We start from the raw sequence: 24,345 nt of genomic DNA, 5'->3' as shown, positions 1-24,345 counted from the left end.
TTGTGTTGTCTGTGTTTCGCTTTGAATATTAGCTTGGTTGTTATCGGCTGGCGAGAGAACAATAGTGCTCTTGTCATGATTATTTCAAGTTGGAGAAGTTAATTTCTTTTGAGGAAAGAGATTCAGACTACTCTGTTTTTTGTCAGTTTTAATTTAAACCTCAAAGAGCTTATTTTGAAATCCAGAGCAAATTACGGACAAAAAACAAAGAATGTGTTCCAAAGTGTTAAAATATGCAAGGTACACGGTAAAGTTTACTCCTGCTCGTTCCTAATGTAAACATCAACTGACGTGAGCAGAATAGAGGAGAAAAGCAACTCGCGACAAAATTTTGAGGCTAGGAATTTGGACAGGTATGATTTTCATAAAGTATTCGCCTCCTTTTCTCTCCCACAGAAAACCTGGGAACGAGGTAGCTGTCAAACTAGGCCAAAATGTTAAAGTCACTCACAAAATGAACTTTGAGTGATTTGAGTTCATTTCTGACGTCACGATTTTCTCCTCTATAGACTCTTTGTTTACACTTCGGCTTCGGCCCTATTACAATGGTTTGCTTAATTTGACCTCAATAAGAAGTTATCAGTAGATTTCGGAATTTTGAAGTGGTTTGTACGACTTTTTGAAATTTACTCTCGAAATATTCATCAGAGGTTCCTCAAAGAATTTTTGAAAGTTGAATTTCTTTCGCCAAGCGCTGTGTTTCTTTCGTCTGAATGTTTTTGTTAGCAGTGTGGTTGTGATGGTGGTTTCTCGATTTGAGTTTTTAATTAGTGAAGCTAAAATTATGCAGGCAAGAGAGACGTAAACACAAATTTGCGTTCCACTTCACATCAAAGATGCGAGACACTCCCACTCCGTCTGTTTCTGTATGTGTGTTTGTGTATAAATTTGAGTCGGTGTATTTTAGTGTGTAGTTTCTTGTCTGAGTTGCCGGATTGCATGGGTGAAATGTTCGCCATTAGAAAGCTAATGAGAACTTTTGCTCAAACACCGGGTTTGCTTTATTTTATGTACTTTTTCATCTCTTAAATACTCAACTGTACAATTCGTTCGCTGCCACGCAAGGGTTGTTTTTAATAATTATTATTCGTTTGCATGTTTTTTTTTTGTATAAAAAAGATTCACCTAACCAACTTGTCCTTAAAATTTCAATCTTCTGTTGCTTCGAACGACCGCGGCATCGTCCTTCCTGCTGTGCTTTTTACATCTTACTAACCTAACTTCCGCTATACAACTTCACAAACAGCACACGTCTGTTCGTTATAACTTTCTGTTTGTCTGTGTGAACTTTTTTGCCGCTCTCTAATTATAGTTCTGCTTCTGTTGTCGTTTTACCGGCATTTTTTATCTGTTTTTTTTTTAACACTGCTCAGTCGATTGGCACTCTTGTTTTTCAATGTTTTTCCACTTTTGAAATTCAATTACTTATATCTAATTAATTCTCGTTTCCGATTCTCTCCGCCTTTTGCAATCTTTTTCTTTTTTCTAACAAAAACATGATGAAAACTCAACGAATGTAGGGGAAACACTTTGCCGATGAATGCAGAATAATTAGTGAAAATACAATGTGTTTATTTATGGGCAACTTTTCACTCAGAAAACAGTTGAGAACGTGAAAAATTACCGACTGGGGTTCAAACTGTCAAACGAGCACACGTTAAACTAGTATCAGACACATTTTCGCTATGATTCAATCATAAATCTCGCATCGGAACCTCCAAATAACCAAATCGACCGCTCAAATCTGTCATTCACCATAAAAAAAGAACACTCTCCACCATTATGGCATCTTCAATTTGTCCCTTCCCCCGCCTCACTCAATTTGAAGCTGCTGCTCTAAATTAGCATGCTCGTTAAAAGTTTCCGAGAGCTTCACTTTTCCTTTGTCCTTCTCTGGGCTCTAATTCGAAAAGCAGTGCAGAGAAGAAAAAAAAAATGAAAGCTTCTTTTTAATTAATTTAGCTGCTGCGTTTGCATGTTTTCAGAGCAGAAGAAGCGGCCGCGGTGAATTATGGCTGAAACGGCGTGCTTTGAGAGGTTAGGGTGAAGCGGCAACGGGCACGCGGTTCTGTTTTTCATGTCATTATGTACTTCTCCCGTTTACCGTGGATCGCGGGCCCAAGTAATGTTTTGATAAAGATGAAATTTGTGTTTGCAAATAAAAAAAAAGACGTGGAGCGAATAATTGGTCATTGCTTGTGGCACTTTTTTGAATAGCCTTCTAATTTTATTGGTAATGAAATATTAATACTCAATTCAGGCATTTAAATTGAGCGTTTTATATAACCTTAACTTCATCTATAAATGAAAAAGTTATCATTCCAATTAATTCGCAGACTGTTCAATACCGTAAACTGGGGTCAATCGGGACACATGGGGCGAATTGGGACAGCAGTTTTAACCATGTTGGAGCACAATATTTTAAAAGCTTTAAGTGCTTTAAAAACTGCTGTCCCTATTCAGACTGTAGTCCCGATTCGCCCCAGATTACGGTACGTCGTAATGTTTTGCATTTTTCAAGAGATTTTTTACTTTTAGTAACTTTTCAAATCCCATCTGCTCTAGTGACATTTGGAGCCAAACATTTCAAAAAGGGCACAAAACTTTTGTAAACAATAGTGTATCCCTTTCACTCAAATGACAGTTTGCATAAGGTGTGAGAGGGATACACTCTTGTTTACAAAAGTTGTGTGCCCTAATGAAATGGAAAGCACGATTTCACGTTGAGTAAGAGTGAGATAGGTTGCTTGTTTTATCCAAGGTTTCGTCCTATTGAAAATTCGCTAAGGATATCGTTGAGAGAAATACAGATTCTGACCTTTTTTCTGGGTTAATTCCAGAGCCCCAGCTCGAAACACAACACACTAGTAAAAGTTGAGAGCAGGAGATTGGCAGTGACGTTTTAGAATTTCGATAGTCTGGGACGCTTTCCTTCGCTTGGAGACGGTGATTTGAGCGGTTTGCGTACTAGATTTCGTCATTGTTATGCGATGATTGTCTAAGTTTATGTTGCCTAGGAATTGATAATGGGGAGTTCTACGGAACCAATTCCACCCGAACCAGATTCTCAATCAATGCTTGAAAAGGGATCTGTCACAAGCGAAGGAAAGTTCAATATTTTAAAGACAAAGGAAACACAAAGACGACACGAACGAAAAATTAGCACCACTCAAGCGGCCGCCCTAGAGAACCTTCAAAGAGAAATGACATGGCACTCAAACACAACAAAATTCGCTCTCCCGTCTCTTTCCCGCTCATGTGCTTTTAAACGAAGGATCTCAATTTTGACAAGTAATTCAAGCGCTGCACTGAGTGACGACGCTTTTCTCTCAGGTTCTCTATAGAGGAGAAAAGCAGCTCGCGACAAAATTTTGAGGCTAGGAATTTTGACAGGTATGATTTTCATAAAGTATTCGCCTCCTTTTCTCTCCCACAGAAAACTGGGGACAATGTAGCTGTCAAACTAGGCCAAAATGTTAAAGTCACTCACAAAATGAACTTTGAGTGATTTGAGTTCATTTTTGACGTCACGATTTTCTCCTCTATAGAGAGGAAAAGCAACTCGCGACAAAATTTTGAGGCTAGGAATTTTATAGGAAAGGGGTCCACTAATGGATAACGTACCCTAGCTGTCAAACTAGGCCAAAATGTTAAAGTCACTCACAAAACGAACTTTGAGTAATTTGAGTTCATTTCTAACGTCACGATTTTCTCCCCTACACCCTTACCAAAAATCATGTTTTTTTGAGTTCCAAATCCCACTTTTCATACGATTTTTTGAGTTCAGGTACTACAACCATAAAAATGGTTATATAAAGTGGGATTTGGAACTCAAAAAAACATGATTTTTGGTAAGGGTGTAAGAGGAAAAATCGTGACGTCAGAAATGAACTCAAATCACTCAAAGTTCATTTTGTGAGTGACTTTAACAGTTTGGCCTAGTTTGACAGCTACATTGTCCTAAGTTTTCTGTAGGAGAGAAAAGGAGGTGAATAATTTATGGTCAAAATTTCTAGCCTCAAAATTTTATCGCGAGTTGCTTTTCTCCTCTATTAGGTTTTACAGCGTGACGTCACGAGCGCACACGCACACACATTTTTACCGAGACACACGTGCAAAAGATGTAAACAGTGATGCCAAGCTGTCAAATTTCTAACCTCAAAACCGAGTCGGCGTAAAACCTAATAGCGTAGCACTCATTCGTTTGTGTGCGGGACGAACGAATGTAGAATTTCAAAATCAGGTAGTCGTGGTGAAGACGATTGGAGTGTTTTGTCACCTATCACCAGGGTTACCAGGTCAAAATTAGGAAAATGTGGCAAAGTATCGATCAAAAATCGGGCAAATCAAAATCTAACCATTCTCAATTGTGAAGGGGAGGGAGGATATGAATGAATTAAAAAAATTGTAGAATTCAGGCTGTTTAATTAACGTTATGACCTAAAAAATTTTAATTTACAATCTAGCCAAATCTGGCACTGAGAAGGATGAATCTTTATTCTGGCTGACACTTTGAAAATCTTGCATTCCCAGATTTATCTGGTAACCTGGCAACCCTGCCTATCACAAACAATGTCGAAATTTAGTAAGCACAGTTAAGGGGCCCCGAAACAAACCGAATAAGGCTCACAAAGTCGATTCAGCAAGTTCTGAGATAATCATGTGGAAAAAAATCAAGTTTACACACATTCAGCTAAAGTTTAGCAAGTTGTTTTGCCAAAAGCAATAATTATGTCCAGTCTTACTTTTTCGGAAATAACAAAAAGGGTCTGATTTTTGCAGGGAAAAAACTGTAATTCAATCGTATAAATTCACTTAATAACTTTTTTGAAAAAAAAAAATATTTCTCTTTAAAAAAAAATCCGAACATCAACACGTTGCTTGTTCTACACTCCTCACCAAAGTACTTCCCCTCACATTTCCGAACCTTACCTCGATCTCTACTTGGTCATAAAAATAAATAGCTATTACAGTTCGATCACCCTTCTGCTAAACTTCATTATTAGCTAGCTCCCTTCCTTTTACAAATTGCAATAACATTAGCCTAAGTTTTTTTTTGAAATTTTTGATCTTCATTTGCCTCCTGCCTGCCTTAGGTCACATTTTTTTTGTGTGTTTTGTTACTTTTGTGTCATTTTCTTATAAAAAAAAACCTAATAGTACCCTCAGTTGTTTTTTCTTGTTTTTCTTCTTTAAATGCTATTGTTTTCGATTTCATAAAGATTTCTGCTTCGTCGTTCCCTAGAATATATATAATGTACACACACGCGCTCGCTCGCTCACTTTCAGTAACTTTCACTCTCAAATAGATTAGAAAAAATAACTATTAACTAGCCAAATATTCTATGCATCGAATATATATATTAAAGATTTTTTGTTTTCCTTACGTTTCGTTTTCTGCATTAAAAGCTACTCCTCGCACATCGTCGTTCAAACCTCCGTCCCGTCGTCCCCTTCGTCGGCAAACAGCGGACTGGTGCTGCTGGTGCTGGCCATCCCACTGTTTCCGCTGGACACCGCCGCCACATTGGTCGCCGCCGCCGCCGACGAGTTCATCGCGAGGTTCGTCGGCTTCTTCTTGGGCTTCGGCGGTGGTCGTGGCGGTACTTTACTCCTACTGCTGCTTGGGCCGGCGCCGCCGCCTGTTGTGGTCGTGCGGCCATAGATGGCTTCGAGGCTGGCCAGGGTCGCTGATTGTCCTCCTCCCACTTCGGGGATCGATTCGTAGTTGCTCGCACTGCTCGTGTTCGAGCCCGCGGAAGCCGTCTGGCCGCCCGGCGTCGCTGGAAGGGGTCGATTCTTCATACTGTACGTGCTTTGGCCGCTGGCCTTGGCCGCCTTGTTGAGCTTGAGCGTCGAGTTGCCCGAAGCGGTCGTGCGCAGGCCGAGATTGTCGTAGACCGGTTCCGTCGCGGCCGGGAGTTCACTGCTGATGGAGGTGGGACTTGTCGGAGGCAGCAGCTCGGCTGTCGTCGCCGTCGAGTTCATCGAGGGCGTCCAGCTGGGCGTGCGCGGCTTCCGGGGGATTGTTACGTAGCCCTGCTTCATGACGACCTGCGGGTAGATTAGCGGGGCCGCCGTAAACGGCGAGTTGGACCGCTGGGCGGCGATCGCTATCGTTCGACCCGTCTTGGGATGTTGCAACGTGCGGAAACCGGCCGGAACCTGACCGCTCGCACCACCGCCGGACGCCGCCGACAGCAGGCCCGGACCGTGCTGGTAGATCGGACTGGACAGCGGACTCTTGCCGTAGATTCGTCCGTCGTGAATGTTGGACATCGAGCTCTGGATCGACGGAGACTGGGGGAAGCGCGTCGAGGGGAACGCCAGCAGGTCCGGGGGCAGCGTGACCGCCGTTCCGTACGTTCCCTCCTCAATGTAGGCGGCCCGCGAACGGGGTGCCGTCGTGTCCGACAGGGCTACCGAAACCGTTTCCTCATCCTGGGCGGCTGGAAAGAGTGGGCGAAAGGGCAGGAAGGGTGGATTAGCACAACCGCATTAATGGTTTTGACGAGGATCTTAAGAGTCCCAGTAATGTAAAATGGAATTACAAATACCTAACTAGATAGTTTGTTCTAAAATATAAAAAAAATGTAGGGGTGTCAACATCTATTTTGAAAATTTATATTTAATGCTAATTAGGCTGGTACAAATATTTTTAAAAGTTTTTGTCACCCCCTTCAAAATTGGCCCGAAAAATCGGGGTGCAAAAAAAATTTTTACAATAAACTTCAAAATTTCAATGAAAATTCAAGTGCAACCAGCTGAAATCAAATTAAAATACATTCTCCTGCGTTTAAAATCATTTTTAGCATGATCTTAAGATTTTTTGAAAATTTTCGATGCAAAATCTTTTTTTTCGATACAATTTTTGTTTTTGTCAAAGGAGCGGCCGTGGCTGACTGGTTACGGTGTTCGCTTTGTAAGCGAATGGTTCTGGGTTCGATTCCCATCTGCTCCCAACGAGAAAGTTAAGAACACATAAATTTGAAATGATGAATATGAACGAAAAATCAAAGTCGCTCGAGGCGGGGTTCGATCCCCCGTCCTTTGGATTGGTAAGCAAAAATGCTAACCACTAGGCCATGACGACTTGGTGAGCGTGGACTGGAATTAGGAATACTGTTACAGAGAGCGAGTTGTGGCGCTATAACCACGGCAAAATAGTGTCCAGGGCATTCGTGGAAATACAATGTCCCATCCTAGAGGGTCCCGGAGTACCAAACCTTCTTAGCATGGTGCTCCCAACGAATACAACCAAATCTCGGAGCGTATGGTGGTGTGTCCCCACGCTTCTTCCTCCCCTGTCGATTCAGAATTGTGTTGTTGTTCGAACACCCAGTGCTCAAACTCAACCCAATTACGAGTCATCTCTGCGATACGGCTTTACGCAGTAGGCCTGGCCGCTTTAACGCTTGTGATGTTTCAATGCATTCTAATGCAATGGGGCACTACAAATGGTAATAAATGACAAGAAGAGTGCTAGGCGTCATCTAACCTAAGGCACTCTCCAGGATCCCTTCGAAAGATTGGCTGCGCTAGGGTCTGATTAGATTAGATTAGATTAGATTAGATACAATTTTTGTTTTTGTCAGATATTAGATTTTTTGAAAACTAATGATTGCAAAAAACTGAACTAGTGAAAAATGCATTTTAAAACACTTTTTTCATTTAAATGTGAAAACTATGGCTTGATATTTAAATTTTTATATTTTTTTTATTTTTTGGCCCCCCTTGACCTCGGCCTGGGCCAAGGGACAAAAACTATTTTAAATATTTGCATCGGCCTTATATTTTTTAGAATTAAAGAAAGAGCGCTCAACTTGCAGAAAGTTCAAGGAGTTCTAGTTTGGACCGTTGTATAATAAAGTTTAGGTAATACCTTCCAGACTAAAACAAAATTGTCTCACTATATGTTATTTTGACGTTAATTTGGCTGTGAAACACAATCAGCAAAATGGCGAAAAAATATGGTCATATTTTGAGTTTCTTTAAAATAGGAATTATTCTATCATTCAAATATATACTTTTCTTTTGAAATTTTGACTCTCGAGTTTAAACAAATGGCTTTTGAAATGTTTTCACCCCATTTTAATGAGCAACTTTGTGCATTATAATTAGGAAAACTGCTGTAAATATTCACCAGACCAACATCATTTTTTTATCAAGAAAAAAGTTTTTCAGAGCACACAAGCTGCTCTGAACACCACCATTCGGCCAAGGCTGCAACCTATACTGTATAGGTAGGGGAAATATGCCCATTTAAGCCTAATAAGCGTTCGTGTTTGAATGATGCTGGATAATCTGGATTGTTCCTTGAAATTCACTAAATCCAAGTACACCAACGAGTAGAGCAACTTTTTGTGAACATTTCTGTTTATTTTCACTTTTATTAAAGGTTATGCTATTCCTTTTACAAGCATTTAAAAAAAAAATATTTCAAAAATGCATTCTAATCAGTCGAGTGCATTGGGCCACGTCCATTTTTCTATTTTCAGCTTAGTTCTTTTTTTCTTCCAGCAATCTTTTGGGTCTGCTTAGTGCTGCCAAAATTGATGAAATTTCAAGCGAACACTCACGAAAAGTAGCATTTATAGCGAAAGTTTCCTGGCAGCACTTGCTCACCCCAACAGGCGCTGCACCAGTATGTTGGTGGTGTTGGTGGCCACCCTTTGTTCTTTATTTGCCTTCGCTTCTCGCTCGGTTTTCTTCAGCCTTCGATTGGAATGGGTAGTCAAAATTGAAACGTCAAAAGACTTGGCGCGTTTGTTTTTTTGATGGCGCTTGCTAATTATTTACATTTTTTGGGATTATTTTTCAAGTGAGTGACTAAGTAATGTGCAAAAGAACATATTGCCGGTAGTTGGAAGCAATTTTATATCCTAAGCGCTTTGAAATCGTTAGCGCAAGTTAAAAGATATTGAAGGCGACTTTCGTTAAGCAGTAAACCTCTGATCTTGCGTGTGGATGTGTGTGCTACCAAAATGATGAAAAATGGTTTCGCAAAATTGAAATTATGATCAAAAGAGCATTAAATTTGATCTTTTTGGCCATAAAGTGGCATAAATTTGCGTGTTTACTCGAGGCGGTGCTGTTGCTAGTAAGTTTATAGCCTGAAAAGTATTTTCGGAGCTTTAATCGAGTATCAAACTCTCCATATGACGAAGATAGGTGTTTGATTAGAAAGGGTATATTTCCCCTACACAGCAAATTTTGGATTGCCATTTCAGTAAAATAATTTACTGAATGCGATTCAGTAATCATCACTTTTGCTGAAATTCGGTAATGAACAAAAACATTGCTGAAAAATCAGTAACTGCATATCTGTCAAACTGAAATGTCACTTATGACTTATTGTTTGGATGCTGCGGAGAGAAAATCCTCTTTCAAACATGTTGCAAAACAAGTGTTTTTTAGAAACCAAGGAAAGAAAAATGGTAATAATAAATGCCTCGATGCTAACCACCTGTTTTTTTTAGGTTTGGACGATTGATGAAATAATTGAATATATAGCAGTACTGGAAACATTTTCAATAACAAGCAAAATCAAATTTTGATACCTGAAATACCAGCAACGATTGCTGAATCTTCAGCAAATGATCAGTCAAACTGCCTCAAGAAAATTACTGAATTTTCAGCAAAATTATTTGACGTTTCTTTTGCTGAAACTTCAGTTGTTTTGACAATCATTTTACTGAAATTTCAGTAAATCATCTGTCAAAGTGACAAATATCATTTAATTGAGAATTCAGTAAGTATAAATTACTGAATCGTTTACTGAAATTTTAGTAAAAATTTACTGAATTTCAGTTATACAAATTTGGTGTGTAGTGGGTTTGTTGTTGGGTGCAAATTTCATTTGCTTCGATGTTTTTTTTTCCATTTTTTACAAAATGGAGTTTAACCCAAACTTTGGTAATGTTGGCCGAGTGTGTACAAAGAAGACAAAAGTAAGCGTCCCCCTGATGGCCAGCACTGGATTTGGAGCTCTGCGTCACCAATTTTAGTACAACTCGAGCATTTGTGCTATAAAAATGAATTTTATAGCAGTGTACAGAATGAGCTGTCTGGAAACAAAAAAAAAGCTTTTTAGCTGTTAATATCCGTCATCAGATCAGCTTGTTGTGGTTTGGTTGCATGCCAGTTGGGCGCGATCTTTTTCAAGTTTTGCACACAAAGCTTAAAAAAAATTATGCGTCATACACAAATGACGTAGCTTTTTAGAGGTAACGAAGGCTTCAAGCGAAGCGAGTAAAATATTGAACTTTTGATGAAAATAAACACTCACCGAATCCGGTCTCCTCGAGCAGCGTCTTCTTCACCTCGTGCCCCTCGTCGTAATCGTTCGTTTTATCGTTCGCCTCGATGTCGGCCCGCCGCGGCGGTTTCTCCACCGGGTTCACCTCCGTCAGCAGACTCTTTTGCATCTCCATGATGACCGAGCCGCCGTCCAGCACCGAACCGTCTGCCGATTTGTCCATCTTGGAGTTCATTAGGCCGTTTTCGCTGATCGACGAGTTCTTCTTGAAGCGACGCGCCTTCCGACACACGCAGCACAGGATGAGGATGGTCAGGATGAGGATCACGAGGATGGCCAGGACGATGAAGAGGACAATCCAGAGGATGTCGTTGGTTCGATTGGCGGCCGGTTTCAGCGGTGGTGGCTTGAGGTCGAAAAACTGCTCACTTTCTTCGGTTCCGCCTGGGTTGGTGGCCTTGCACGCGTACGGGCCACGGTCCGAGGCTTTAACGCCGACGATGGTCAGCTCTGACACGAGCACTTCGTTGGTGTCCTTGCCGCTGGTTCGGACGGCTTTCGTTACGCTGAACCGTTTGTCGTTCTTGGGGAAGGGTCGCTTGTGGAACAGCCAGTCGACCTGGGGGAGCGGTAAACCGGTCACTTTGCACGTGAAGGTGGCATTTTCTCCGTCGCCCGGATAGATGATTCGATTCTCGATGATTTGCGGCCGGCAGGCAAAGTCGTCCAGGTTGATTTCGTTCCACTCGCGGCCGACCAATTGAGACGGCTGGGCACAGGTCGTGGGCGATCGGTACAGACTGCGGGACAGGACGAACTCGCTGAAGTTTCGTAGCGCGCAACTGCAGTTCCAGGGATTGTTCGTGAGAGACAGCGACGTGAGCTTCTCCAGGTTGACGAACGATTCTTTGCGGAGAATCTGGAGCCGATTAAAGTCAAGCTCGATTTGGGACAGCAGCGGCACGTTCGTAAAGCTGTGCTGCGCTATCCGGTAGATTTGGTTCGAGCGCAGTTCCACCTTGGTGAGGAACTTTAAATTCTGGAACAGATTGTTTTCGATTCGCTCGATCTGATTGTGGTTCAACATGATGACTCGAAGCTTCTTCAGGTCGTCGAACAGACCCGGATCGAGCCGTTTCAGCTTGTTCGTGGACAGGTCCAGCTCGATCAGGATGGTCAAATTCCGGAACGAATCCCGGTGCAGAATCTCGATCGTGCTGTTGCGAAGGTACAATTTGTGCAGGTTCTGCTGGCGCGCACGCATCATCTCGTGCGCACGAATCTCCGAGATCTGATTGTTGGACAGATCCAGCACCTGCAGCTCCGAACTCAAATCGTCCGGAATTAGCACCAGCGCCTGGTTCGTGCAATCTGCCGTCTTTTTACCACTCTTCCAGCTGCATCGACACTTGTTACAATGCTCGGTGAAATCTTCCTCGTTCCTCGACTCACGCCAACGGCCAGCAGCAGCACCAGTAGCAGCACTACCGCCGTCGGGCGGTTGGCCGCCATCGTTTTGACGTTTGCGTTGCGCGGTTCCGCCGCGGTCGCTCCAGGATGCCTAATCTTCGAAGCCGTCGTCGTAGTCGTTTTTGTTGCCGTTTCGTTAGCTCCGGTCCGGTGACGACATTCAAGCTTGGATGGACGATGGTGGACTGGCCGGGGTTCACTTATCTTGCAGCAGCAGCCGGAGAACGTCGAGGTTGCTAATCTGGAAGAAGAAACGGGAGAAAAAGAAACAAATTAGAGCGATATTAAGTCCTCTGTTGGTTTTGTGATTAAACAAAGTCATCGTCTCAGAGAGATAAGAAGTGAGAGCAAAAATTACCGATTATCACACTTTCGGGGCAAACTGTTCAAAATCGAATCAGCTTTTTACAATCTGTAGAAAAGTAAACAAATACGTTTTTGATTCTATGTTGTGCTTAGCTTTGCTTTGTTGTTTATTTTGAATTGACTGTTTGTTTTGTTTACCTGTTCTTAGGTAGAACGAGGGATCCACCAACAGGAGGATTTTTTTTGGTAATTTCTTGGTTGTTTTGTGAGAAAAAAATCAAGAATTTTTATTGGAAAGGAATATATTATGCGTGGCAAGATAATTTAACATTTTGCGGTTCTGGCTACTGTGCACAGTGCGGTCGTCTGTTCTGAACTGTAGGCGGCGGCGACTAAATCGCGCAATTTCAAAAACCGCAAACGTTGTTCAAGTGTCAAACACTTCGGAAAAATGAAATCAACTAAAAAACGGAAGGCATCCGTTACATCGGATTCTAGCGATTCAGGAGATGAATAATCCCGGAATGTATACGATAAAGAGGACACAGCTGAAAATTAATTACCCATTTTTGAAATTTTCAGAGCATTAAAAGGTCTGCGCCTGATGAAGTCCTGTTTAGACTTTAAGCATCTGTCAGGAAAAGAACTTCATGGGTCAAAAGTCCAGTGAAAAACGTGGATCCTTGAAAATTGGTTTAAACAGCGTCGAGGACATTTTCGTTCTGTTTGGGATAAAAAATGAACGAAACGCATTCGAAGCCACGAGGAGGGAAAAGGACTAGGAATATGCAAATATAGACCTTTTTATCACCTTTCATCATGAAAATTGCAGATTGTTTGTAAATAAAACAAATAATCAACATGTTTACAATGGTTTCTTTATTTCAAACATCAAACACGCTTAAATCATTTTTTTTATAGCCCTTTGCTTGGATTGAAAGACCCACCAGCCACCCACTTTCAAACAAACATGTCGGAATGAATGCGAGTACCATATAAAACCCACACGGAATTGACCCCTGAGTGGCGCTGGATACGGTTCAAATTGGCGCAGTACTGGGCTGAACTGCAAGAACACTTTTTCCTTTCTGTGATGTTGAAAACGCCATCCCGCTCGTAACGGTTGTTCCAGTTCGCGACAATTCGTAACAGCGGTACACTGTATCAATTGAGGCGTATTGCTTGAAAACGGCAGTGCAAATCTCGGACATTTTACCACTAAAATTTCAATAAATATTATGTTGAAAACTCAACAATAATAAAAACTAGAGAAAACTACCTACCAGATGTTGATAGAAAATAGACTGACATGAGCTAAAGAATGCACTGAAAGGCCTACTTAGGGGCCGTTGCGATATTCGCAGCTGCGGGATACACTCGCAGCAGAATGAAAATTTATCTATCCACCCGCAATATTGTCTTTCATAAGTTTATAGGACCTTTAAAAAAAAGCTAGAAATATTATTGTTTTTTTTTTTTTAAGTTTGCATAAATGTCCCATAAGGCTTTCTAGTCAGAAATTTACCAACACATTCAAAGTATGTTTACATGACAGCTGGACGTTTGTTTGCATCAGGTTTCCTATCTCTTTCTAGCAAAATTTTTTTGTCAGGCGACTTCTAGCTGGTTTTTTTGACTGACTGCCCGATAAATATGTCAGCCAACATTAGAGTGTAACAAAAATGACTTTTTGGTGGGCATTCAGGGGTTTGTTCAGGTGGGCATACTGAGCCTAAATCCCAAATATGAGCTTGATTGGACGTAACAGGAGCTGGCGCTCCGCCCTTCAATTTTAAATGGGATTTAACCCGTAAAAAAAGATTTTTTCAAAAATGTCACTTTTGAGGCATTTTGCCACCAATGCGTTTACCAAAAACATCACTGGCGTGTAGGCCAGATCCTGCGCATCTTTGTATATATAACATTGAAGTTTGGAGCATCCTGGAGCTCGGTACAGACCTTCAAAGTTTGGCATTTTTTCGAAAAATCGGCCCCGGCAAAAAAGATATGCGTCGCACCTCGCGACGCCCGAGACGCCATTTGATTTTGCTGGGACCGATTTTTCGAAAATATGCCAAACTTTGAAGGTCCGTACCGAGCTCCAGGATGCTCCAAACTTCAATGTTATATATACAAAAAGATGCGCAAGGATCTGGCCTACACGCCAGTGATGTTTTTGGTAAACGCATTGGTGGCCAAAATGCCTCAAAAAGTGACATTTTTGAAAAAATCTTTTTTTACGGGATAAATCCCATTTAAAATTGAAGGGCGGAGCGCCAGCTCCTGTTACGTCCAATCAAGCTCATATTTGGGATTTAGGCTCAGTATGCCCACCGGAACAAACCCCTGAATGCCCGCCAAAAAGTCATTTTTGTTACATCCTAGCCAACATACTTCGCAGGGCTGTGACAGCTACAGCTCGATCATTGTTTGCATCAGGACACTGTGACGAGGAGTTCGTCATTTTTGAGTTAAATTATTTATTTTTCACTGGGCCTAGAAAGCCTTATATCGCTTTTGAGTTATTGGTGCAGTTGGAGGCGCAGTTTGATAAAAAAAAAGAAAAAAAAAACGTTGCTTAATCCACCTTTAGGTGGTTGGTGCCTTCCTCTCATTTATAGTGATTCTAACCCCCCTAAAGTGTCCACATGTTCACATGTTTATGGATCTCCCCTAGCGTTCGCAGCACCTAAGAGGTCCTAATAAAAATAAGTGATGAGTAAAAAAAACTACAGACTTACTGTCAAGATTATACAGACACGGCCTTTGAGGAACATGGCATCCCTCTACACGGCTTTTTCGTGGCGATCAGACCCGACCAGTTGAGGTTATGTGAATTCAGACCATTTGTTAAACTGTTTGTAATTTAATATAGGAGGTCAGATCTTGAAAATTCTTACTCCATCTAAAAGGTCTTCTCATATGCTTTCTAAAAATATATAACATGTGAGGGTTTCATGAAAAAAACACCCTTATTATCATAATTTTAATTTAATATGAAAAAGTTTTTTTAACATAGCTTTTTAAATACAAGATAAAACTGCATGAATTTAAATAGCAACTTGCTTTTTCTATTTCTATCCCCTTTCCTTTGCAATTCCAGTAAGTTTTTTCTAATTTTTTTCTTACTCTTGGTAATCTCTAAGTGATAAGCAATAATCGTGCCAAAATGGATTGAGATTTAACACACAGCTGAAAGGAACTCCAAAACTCTGTTATGTACTGCGAATGAACTGATTGTTACATGATTATTCACTAATAAAACCGAATTAAAATAAAAAAAATAAATTAAATAGCAACTTAGGGGACGTTAAGACGGATCGATTAAAACCTTTCCGGCCAAAATCGTCATTTGCTCAGCTGGTGATTCTGAGTCGATATGTACAAATGAAGGTAGGTCTAGGAGGTCTAATTAAAAAGTTCATTTTCCGCGTGATTTTATAGCCTTTCCTCAGTAAGGTGTGGAAGGCAAAAACCTTGAGCTCTTTCAAAAGAGCCTAAAAAAATATCCAATAACTACTTTGTTCTAAAAATCAGGAGGAAACCCAGTTTTCCTCCAGAAATTTAACCCTCTACAACCCAACCCCGCCTTTAGACGGGCTTCGATTTAAAAAATCGCCAAAAATCCATTTTTCAATCAATTTTAGATCTTTAAAAAGCATAGAAAAGAAGAAATTTGAAAATTTTAGAAAATTTATAGGTTGGAAGTTTTACTTGTTTTATGTGACTTTGCCAATGTTTTTAAAAATGTAATTTTTTAGGGGTCAACTTTAGCTGTGGTTTTCACTAACGTTTCCTATATTTTAGATAAAAAGAAGTTTTTTTTTTCTACAATTTAAATGGTAATGGTGCCATTTATAGCAGAAAATGTGGAAAACAAGCATAAAATTGAAAAAGTGACTGTAAGAACATGAAAAAAATAGATAGGCAAAATGTAATGATAGGCCAAATACTACCAAAAACAAGCATAAACTAAACAAAATAAATGCAAATTAAAACACTAAAAATTAAGCAAGAAAAACTTAAAACAAGAGAAGTAAAGTATTTCGTAAAACAAAAGTGACCTCCTAAACACGGGAAAAATAAAAAATTTCGAAAAAAAATTTGGGCAGTAGAGGGTTAACCCCTACGGGTTATGTGTGGGACAAACTTGCCTTGCATTTTGCTCAGAACTTGGATAGTATAAAGATGTTTGGGCTCTTTTTGATTAGGTCCTTTGAACAAATGTAAACATTGAGTGTATCCCGCTTACTCTGATGAACATTTTATAGGTGTTTATTGGACCTAATAAACAAAAGTCGAGATATGACACACAATTAATAATTTATAGGACCTTTAAAAAACGCTGTAGTCTGTGATTAAAAAAAAAAGTGTGGCGACGTAGTTAATAATAATATCGTAGCGGCCTAATTTATTTCTATTCCATTTTTTGTTTGAAAATGAACCTACCATTCTCGATTTCATTTTACAACCAACCATAGCAAACATGCACCAAATCAAACGGCTTTAACAAATAGCACCAATTGAGCTTTTGGCGTGCATGTAAATTTTATTCCGAACTTTCCCGAGAAGGCAAACTCGTCTGCCCGTGGGAAGATATTTCTTCCACTCAGCTCAAGCCCGGAAAGCAACCGGTAGATGGAACAGAGAAAAAGATGAAAAATGGAAACGAAGCTGACATTGACACATACTTTCAATTTGTCACGTTTCGGCAGCGCCACTCCATTTCGAGTGTGCTCTTTAAGGATAGGCTTCCACCAGCCTGTTGCCTGATTGAGCATTTGTAGAAGATGGCAGTCGTGCAGAATAATTGAGTAATTGAGTGTTTGGTACATTATTGCTTTACTAGAACTTTTTGTTCAAATGGTTTATTATAAAGAAACCAGCAAGTTTCGTTTTGAGCGCCTTAAAAATCACAATAATTATTTCACATATCAAACAACATTCCATGACATCATTTCCAAAAGATTTGCTTCTACGACAATGGTTTGCCACATTTCCGCGTGTTCTCTCCAAAGTGGAATCCCATGTGTTTACACACCCACACCTTCCATTGAGTGAGCGAACGCTCCGTCCCCCTTTCTGTTTTCGTTAATAGAATTTCTTGGGTGGAAAATCGAAAACTTGCAATCGCTCCACCGAATTCACCTTCTTGGTTTGCCGCCCCCCATCCCCATATCTGTCGGGATATAACAACAATCATTTCCGCTTTTCTCGCCAGGACTGATGGCAGCACTGTAAGTGGGTTTTTATCTTGTGTATGGTGGGGCGGTGCCATCGCAGGTCCTCCGCCACACCGCCCCCCCCCCACCCTAAGCTATTGTGCACGTGGCAAAACGGAACAAACGAATTTGTGCTATTTGGAGACACAACATTACCGTTCGTGTCGTTTACGATAGCGCAGAAAGATGCTTGCTTGTCTTCAGAACCATGAGAAAGATACACCGGTTTTCAGCATTTAGCTTGGTTTGGCACAGTTGGAAATGTATTTTGGATTTTTTATTCTAACACAATGTTCGATATTTGCTTAAAACAGAAATTTGGTTAAAAATACTATATTTGAAGGTGGTTTGAAGTACACCCAAAGTTAAAGAACGAGGGGATAGTCTTCACGAAAAGAAACGTGAGGAAAGTGCTATTTTGCGAGAGTATAGTCATCTCGCGTGTTCATTCGTTCATTGAAACAGTTCATCCTATTGAGTGGCTTATATGGACAAATGACCGCCACTTAGTCACTGAACCATGGTGGCACATACGGCAAAGGCATGGTTCAATAAGCCGAAGGTCTTGGGTTCGAGTCTCGGTACCAGTACTTTTTTTTGAAAGATGAACTTTTTTGAAGATGAACCCATGAGAAAAGTACTCTCGGTAATTTCGGGATTTATCCTCTCAGTCCGCACACAGTACCATTTTACTACCGAATCCTCTCGTATGCCGATGCCCAGTTCTGGGTTGTAGATGTCAAGACTAGAAAAAAAAATTATTATTTTGTTTTAATTTTAGAAATGTCCTAAACTGCCAAATCTAAGGTCAATTTTTTTTATTAAAACAACAATTGCGCAAAAGTTGTATCGACTACACTCAACCCCCGGTGGTTGGTCACTTTTTCGTTTGACACTTTTTTAGTTTGTACCCCGTTGGCTGGTCAAAGTCAAACTAAAAAGTGACGAATTGTCACTTTTTATATGGCGCACATGCACACTATTAAAACAAACGTTTGGTAGTGTGTGTTAACTCCATGTTAAAAGGGTGTCAAACTAAAAAGTGACCCCGTTCGTTTGACAACCATCGGGGTTTGAGTGTATTCATAAATCTCGTCTTATTCTTGCGAGATTGGAACACCCGGAACACCCTTATGTGTAGGATTTCGCCTTTCAATGAAAGCTCTCTAGTTATTGATTATTCGGATTGAACTGGCTAGAATCGAAAGAATGGGTTCAACTGAAGTGGCCAAAAAGCAATTATAATATGATTTCATGTTTCCCGAGTCCAGTAATTACAGTTGAAATTTTAGCCGGATTTCAGATATTTGCTAGACGTGCATTGAAAACCGCACTTTGCTGAGTTCATTTTCCACCTCTCCATACAATTTTTTCAGTTCAACTACCATTACACTTTTTTTTGGTAATCAAAGTCGAACTGAAAAAATCGTATGCAAAAGTGCGAAAATGAACTCAGAAAAGTGTGATTTTCCGTTGCAGTGTGTCAAATGCAAGAAGAAGCTGTGTCCTATCCCTCGCCTAGACCAGACCAAAATCCATGATAAAGCTGTCAGACCAAGACTGTCAGACCAAAGAGCAAAAAGTAAACAATCTTGGTCTTCGACGTAGGTGCACACAAATCAAGAAAAGAAAATTTGAAAAAGAATTTTATTTTTTCAATTCAATGACTGGTTTTGGACTGCAAAATTGAATGTACGTCAGACAATTATTAAACAGTGCGGCGGCCTGTACACCGACAATTAAATAAGCAGTTAAAAGCCTTATTCTTCCACTTTAATTTTTGATCACGTTTTCGGTTTACACTTAAACAATCTTGACATTATTTATACGGTTTTTTGATTTCTCTCTTTCCATTATCCCTTGGGAAAAACGTAATGCATTACATTTAAATTGTGAGACCCCTCGATTCAGCTACACTAACACACACGATAAAATTCACTCAGTTTTCGTCGAAACCGTACCTACTCAGAAATGAGTAAATAAGGTATCTGTCAGATTTGAGCTAATTCACTCAGAATTCATCGAAAATTGAGTCACATTGAGTCGCCGGGTCCGGTGGTGCAGTGGTAGGTGCAAGGGAATGATGGGAATAGAGGAATCACAAATCCGTATAAATAATTTCAAGATTGTTCAGGTGTAAACCGAAAACGCGATCCAAAAATAAAGTGGTAGAATAAGGCTTTTAACTGCTTATTTAATTGTCGGTGTACAGGACGCCGCACTGTTTAATCATTTTCTGATGTACATTCAAATTTGCAGTCCAAAATCAGTCATTTAATTGGAAAAATAAAATTCTATTTCAAATTTATATTCTTGATTTGAGTGCACCTACGTCGAAGACCAAGATTGTTTACTTTTTGCTCTTTGGTCTGGCAGTCTTGGTCTGACAGATTTGGTCTAAAAGCTTTAACATGGATTTTGGTCTTGTCTAGGCGAGGGATAGGACACAGCACCTTCCAGAGTTAGTGTGGTAGGCTCTCAGCCCAGTAAGTTCATTCCCAGACGGACACGATGGCATTTTTCGAGACGAGATTTGCTTGATCACGCCTTTCTTCGGATGGGGAAGTAAAACGTCGGTCCATTTGCGTAAGAGCCGTAAAAGAGGTTTTGGGTGACTCACCACACATAACCTTCGGACGCCTAGAAATGAGCAGAAGATGGCAAACACCAAGATCTGAGTGAAATTCACCAAATTTGACAGATGCCTACACAGTAAAAAATAATGTTTATTTGGAAGCTGTTATTTTGGAAGGTTGAATATTACCTCTTTTATGATGTAATTTTACCTCAACTTAGACTGAAAAAGTGGCATTATATCAGAAAAGTGGTAAAATTACACATTTCCAGGGGTAAAATTACACCTTTTTTGTGACATAAAAGATGTACCCATTCCCTGATGTAATATTACCATGATTTTTTTTTTCTGTGTATTGACTCATTTCTTAGCAGGTTCGGTTTAAACTTTTTAGACGAAAACTGAGTGATTTGAGATGGGGTGTAAAAATGAATGCACAAAGATTTATTTTCGATTGAAATAATTAATACACAAATTCAATATCCTACAAGATTTCTGAGAATAAGAGCGAAACTTGTTAGAAAGCTGTAAAAAAATATTTGCTTAAAAATCAACGCCGCAAATAAAACGTGATTTTCCTCAGTGGCTCTCTAAAGAGCTCTCTGCTATCGTAAAGAGGACGCAAAACATGCTCGAGAACGTTCTCCTCCGGAACGCCCCGTGTTCCAGAACTGATTAAATCCGTCCTCCATCGTCGTCGTCATCGTCGTCGCTGGGGCTTCGTTCCGGTGGTTGCCAAAGTTAACCGCAGTTGTATGACAACCACGCTGATGATGATGTGCGTTTTCCAAAACGATATTCTGGTTAGGGGGTTCTGGTTGTGGGGACGTCCTCGACGATGATGATGGCGGTGTCGTTTCGTCCTTTGGAACAATAAACACGCCAAATTGGCTCTCATTTTGGCGTCCTGCGAGTCGAGCACAATCGAATTTTGTGTGTGGGTCTTCAAAGGAAATGTCTGCCAAATGATGAGACAACACGCTTTGGTACAACACGAACTTCAAGTAAATCATTACGGCATTATTTTACCGTGTAAATTTGAATTTAATCGCGTACACTGTTTAAAATCTGCTTATTTGCATACGATTCTGCGTAATTTTGCAGCGAATGGATTCAAACTTATTTGCCATGTAAACCAATATCGTCCGATTGATATTGGATTTCCGACCAATGCGCTGGAAATGTAATAACGTAGCTTCGCAGGTATGTAAGTCACATTGGGATAGCATTTTCAGTTATGATCGACCAGAAACTGCTTGAACATTTCTGTTTGATTTCAATTTACAGAATTTGTGCTAATAATAAGGTGGTTGATACTAATCCAAACCTATCTTTTGCTTCGAATCTAGGTTGAAGCCATAGTTCTGTTTTGATAAGTCTGATTGGTATTGCTCCAGAATTGAAGGTTAAACTTTAATTCCCAAATTCGACGGTCCTATTACCCACAAACCCAACTTTTTAGTAACTTCAGATGGTAAGAACCATTCGTTCTACTTCTAGGAAGTCACGCGAAAGCTTTCAAAAACTTTCCAAACCTAAAGATATTTATGCAACTCTGCAGCCTGTTTACACACCGACGAGAATGACTTGAAATACTTTAACGTTGGCTTTTCGATCCTTGTTTATCGCTCTAATACCATCACCCTTGCCATAGTCTTCCCGATCCGAAACGGCTCCAGGTCAGGCAAAGGTGAGCCGCCGCAAATATTTGAATTGATTAACATGTATTTTATTGTATCTCGACCTCTCCGGCATCCGGATGGCATACTTCGTAGAATGCCTCGTTCAAGACACGTACCTCCTGCTCTTCTCTTCAGACGGCATCGCCGTTTTGTGAACAGGGAAATTGTTTGCATACTCGAGATAATTGAAGAGGCTTAAATGAAGCTAAACTGGTGCCTGATGGTGGGTTCGATGAGAAATATTAAACAATCGGTGCATTACGTTTTTCTGGAACGACGCAACATTTTTGCAATCTTTTAAAAGCTATTTGTAGCTTTTTGAAACTTGCGAAAATATTGTATGGTTTTAGAGAAATCGACGAAATAGAAAGTGTAACGCCACCGCGTAAAAAGAGGTTTCTCTGTATCTCAGTCTTGTCTCACCTCCTTCCATTGATCTTATTTGCCCATCTGAAAATGTACGGCTTGCTTTCAAACTCATCAATGAGTCTTTCTTTGTCAACGTGTAGTAAACAAAGAGCTGTCACTTTTGAGTGTCCTCAACGTCAAGCCGTTTTCTTCCAATAGAGCTTTATGACGTTTCGCGTACACACACTAGCGCACCATTTGATTTTGCTGGCCGGACAAAATTTAACCTCACTTTATTTTCGTGTACATACACGCAATACATGCGCACGTAGATTTCTCTATGTCAGGCCTATAAGCAAACAACACGAATACGAATACGAATTTTTCAGTTCAACCCATATAACCATTTTTATGGTTGTAGTACCTGAACTCAAAAAATCGTATGAAAAGTGGGATTTGGAACTCAAAAAAACATGATTTTCGGTAAGGGTGTAGAAAGACTAGGTTGGATGGCAAACACATTCTGCATAGCTATAGACGAATCCAGTTTGAAATGGCCGCTAGGTGGCCAATGGTGTTAGAAATGACAGCTTCCATGTATTTGAATATACGAGCTCAGGAAAACTCAATTTTTAAGTAATAAAATGATTATTTATGATAAAAGTATTGATTGGTTAGGTGCACAAAATGTGTCTAGAATATTATTAAAATAAAAACTGTTCAAAAAATTTGCAATCGAGATAAGTACACCATTCGTTTCAGCAGGAATTTTGGGCACCAAAAATATATAGTTTTCATATGTTAAGTATTTTAATTTAAAAGAAAATTAACAAAAAGTATGAAAATCGAGACATTTAGTATGGGAGCTGTCAAATCTCTCACTATCAAAAAGCAGCGTTGAGCTTTCACTGGATTTGTCTATTGGCAAAGTAAATTGGCACCCATGGCCCCTCGAAAATCATACCCTGAAGGGGAAAACGCACTGCGACCGTTAGTTCGAAATGGCCCAATAAATAAAATCCCCTCCAGAAAAAAAGATAAATTCCCAAAAACCACAGCAAATAAAGCCCCGGTGACCAGCGGGTAACGTTATTTATGGAGCCCTCCGTTTGGCTTCCATTAGCAAAATTAGGATCCACATTTCTGGGGGTTGCGGGATTGTGGCCACAAACCAAAGGCCACCACATCATAATTCAAATGACAACCGGAAAGCTCACCCCAAAAACAAGGGGTGGAGGTAAAAACATTGGTGGACCTCTCGTTTTTACCCTCCAAAAACCTCGAGGAGTTGAAGAACAATTCCCAAGAAGCTGGTTTTTCTTGATACGATTTACGTGCTCCCCATTATATTGGGTTGTGTTGTGTCTTTCGACATTTTTTTCTTCGCTTTCTTCATCTTGTTATGCCAATATTGACTAAAACGAGCGCATCGGCAAAATAAAGGACCAGCAAATCCCCGCGCCGCAGCGGACCACGTACGGGAGATTTTTCATAACAACGATTTGTGCCCTGGAGGAGCGACCGGAAAATCCGGACCCCGCCCAAAGATGGACACTTTTCCTTGTAACAAATCACCGGGACAGTAATTGGAAAATCCCGCCTGTAAGTGGCCATCGTGGACCTTTTCTGAGATCACGATGGGGGAGCGGGAAGGGAACGATCTGCAAACTTTAAATCCTTGCCGTTATCCAGACAGGACACGTGTATTTTTTATGAGGTCGATAACGGTTGAGTGTGGGGTAAATTGGGTATTTTGTAATTTTACCCAAATTTAAGTCAAACTAATAAAAAGACAAAGAGTGATTGTTTATGACTTCAAGCTATTTAGAGTGTACATTTGACAGGTCGATGTAAACCACCGAGGGGTCTAACAGTGCATTTTTTTTGGTAATTGTCAAGAAATGTTTTTTTTTTTTTCAAAAATGGTTAAAAATTACAATTTAAATATATTATATTTTTCTTTTTCCCAAATTGCCCCACATTTTCCCTTAATGCTCTAAGCCAGACTAGAGTGTACCATCATTAGAAGTAACAGCGCTCATAAATTGTAGCGAGGCTTCCAGCGTCCCTTCGCAACGTCTCAACGCCCTTGCGTAGCTATGCTGGACAAATTTTCAGCAATCATCAGCGCAAAGGCATGTTCATGTACCTTCCTTAGAACTACCGTACTAGGTACGCATGCTAGAGCAAGGAATTTTTTTTCCTATGGTGAAGACAGCCAGATAACAAGCGTTTATGTCTGGAAAGTCAGCGGGTGTCGTTTATTTCCATTTCTGTCCTTGCAGGAGTTCGCCTCCTGTATGGCTGTATCTTAGTCCTATGCTCCTGTCCAAAACGAAGCCTTTTTTTCGGTCGTGAAGCTTTACGACCTCCTGTACGACAAGTTGTACGACCGTCGTACTACCATCCTAATCTTGTACACACCGGACGAGACTACGGCCCACCCGGTGTGTCCTTTCAATCTCCCCCCCGAATTGTATGATA

General features: G+C 40.4%; 1 protein-coding gene across 1 annotated transcript in view; it reads right to left on the bottom strand.

Annotated features, from left to right (window-relative positions):
• Positions 1-5,179: 5,179 nt before the first annotated feature.
• Positions 5,180-24,345, bottom strand: part of LOC6032196 (leucine-rich repeat-containing protein 24) — a 370,966-nt gene continuing 351,800 nt past the window's right edge. The window contains 3 exon segments of the mRNA XM_038249209.1: positions 5,180-6,449; positions 10,289-11,702; positions 11,705-11,969. Of these exon segments, the coding sequence (XP_038105137.1) occupies positions 5,431-6,449; positions 10,289-11,702; positions 11,705-11,770 (2,499 nt within the window). The 5' untranslated portion in view covers positions 11,771-11,969 and the 3' untranslated portion in view covers positions 5,180-5,430.

The sequence above is a fragment of the Culex quinquefasciatus genome, chromosome 1, assembly GCF_015732765.1.
Source record: "Culex quinquefasciatus strain JHB chromosome 1, VPISU_Cqui_1.0_pri_paternal, whole genome shotgun sequence".
Lineage (NCBI taxonomy): Eukaryota > Metazoa > Arthropoda > Insecta > Diptera > Culicidae > Culex > Culex quinquefasciatus.
Note: the sequence above shows the minus strand (reverse complement) of the source record. Positions and strands in the feature narration are given on the sequence as shown.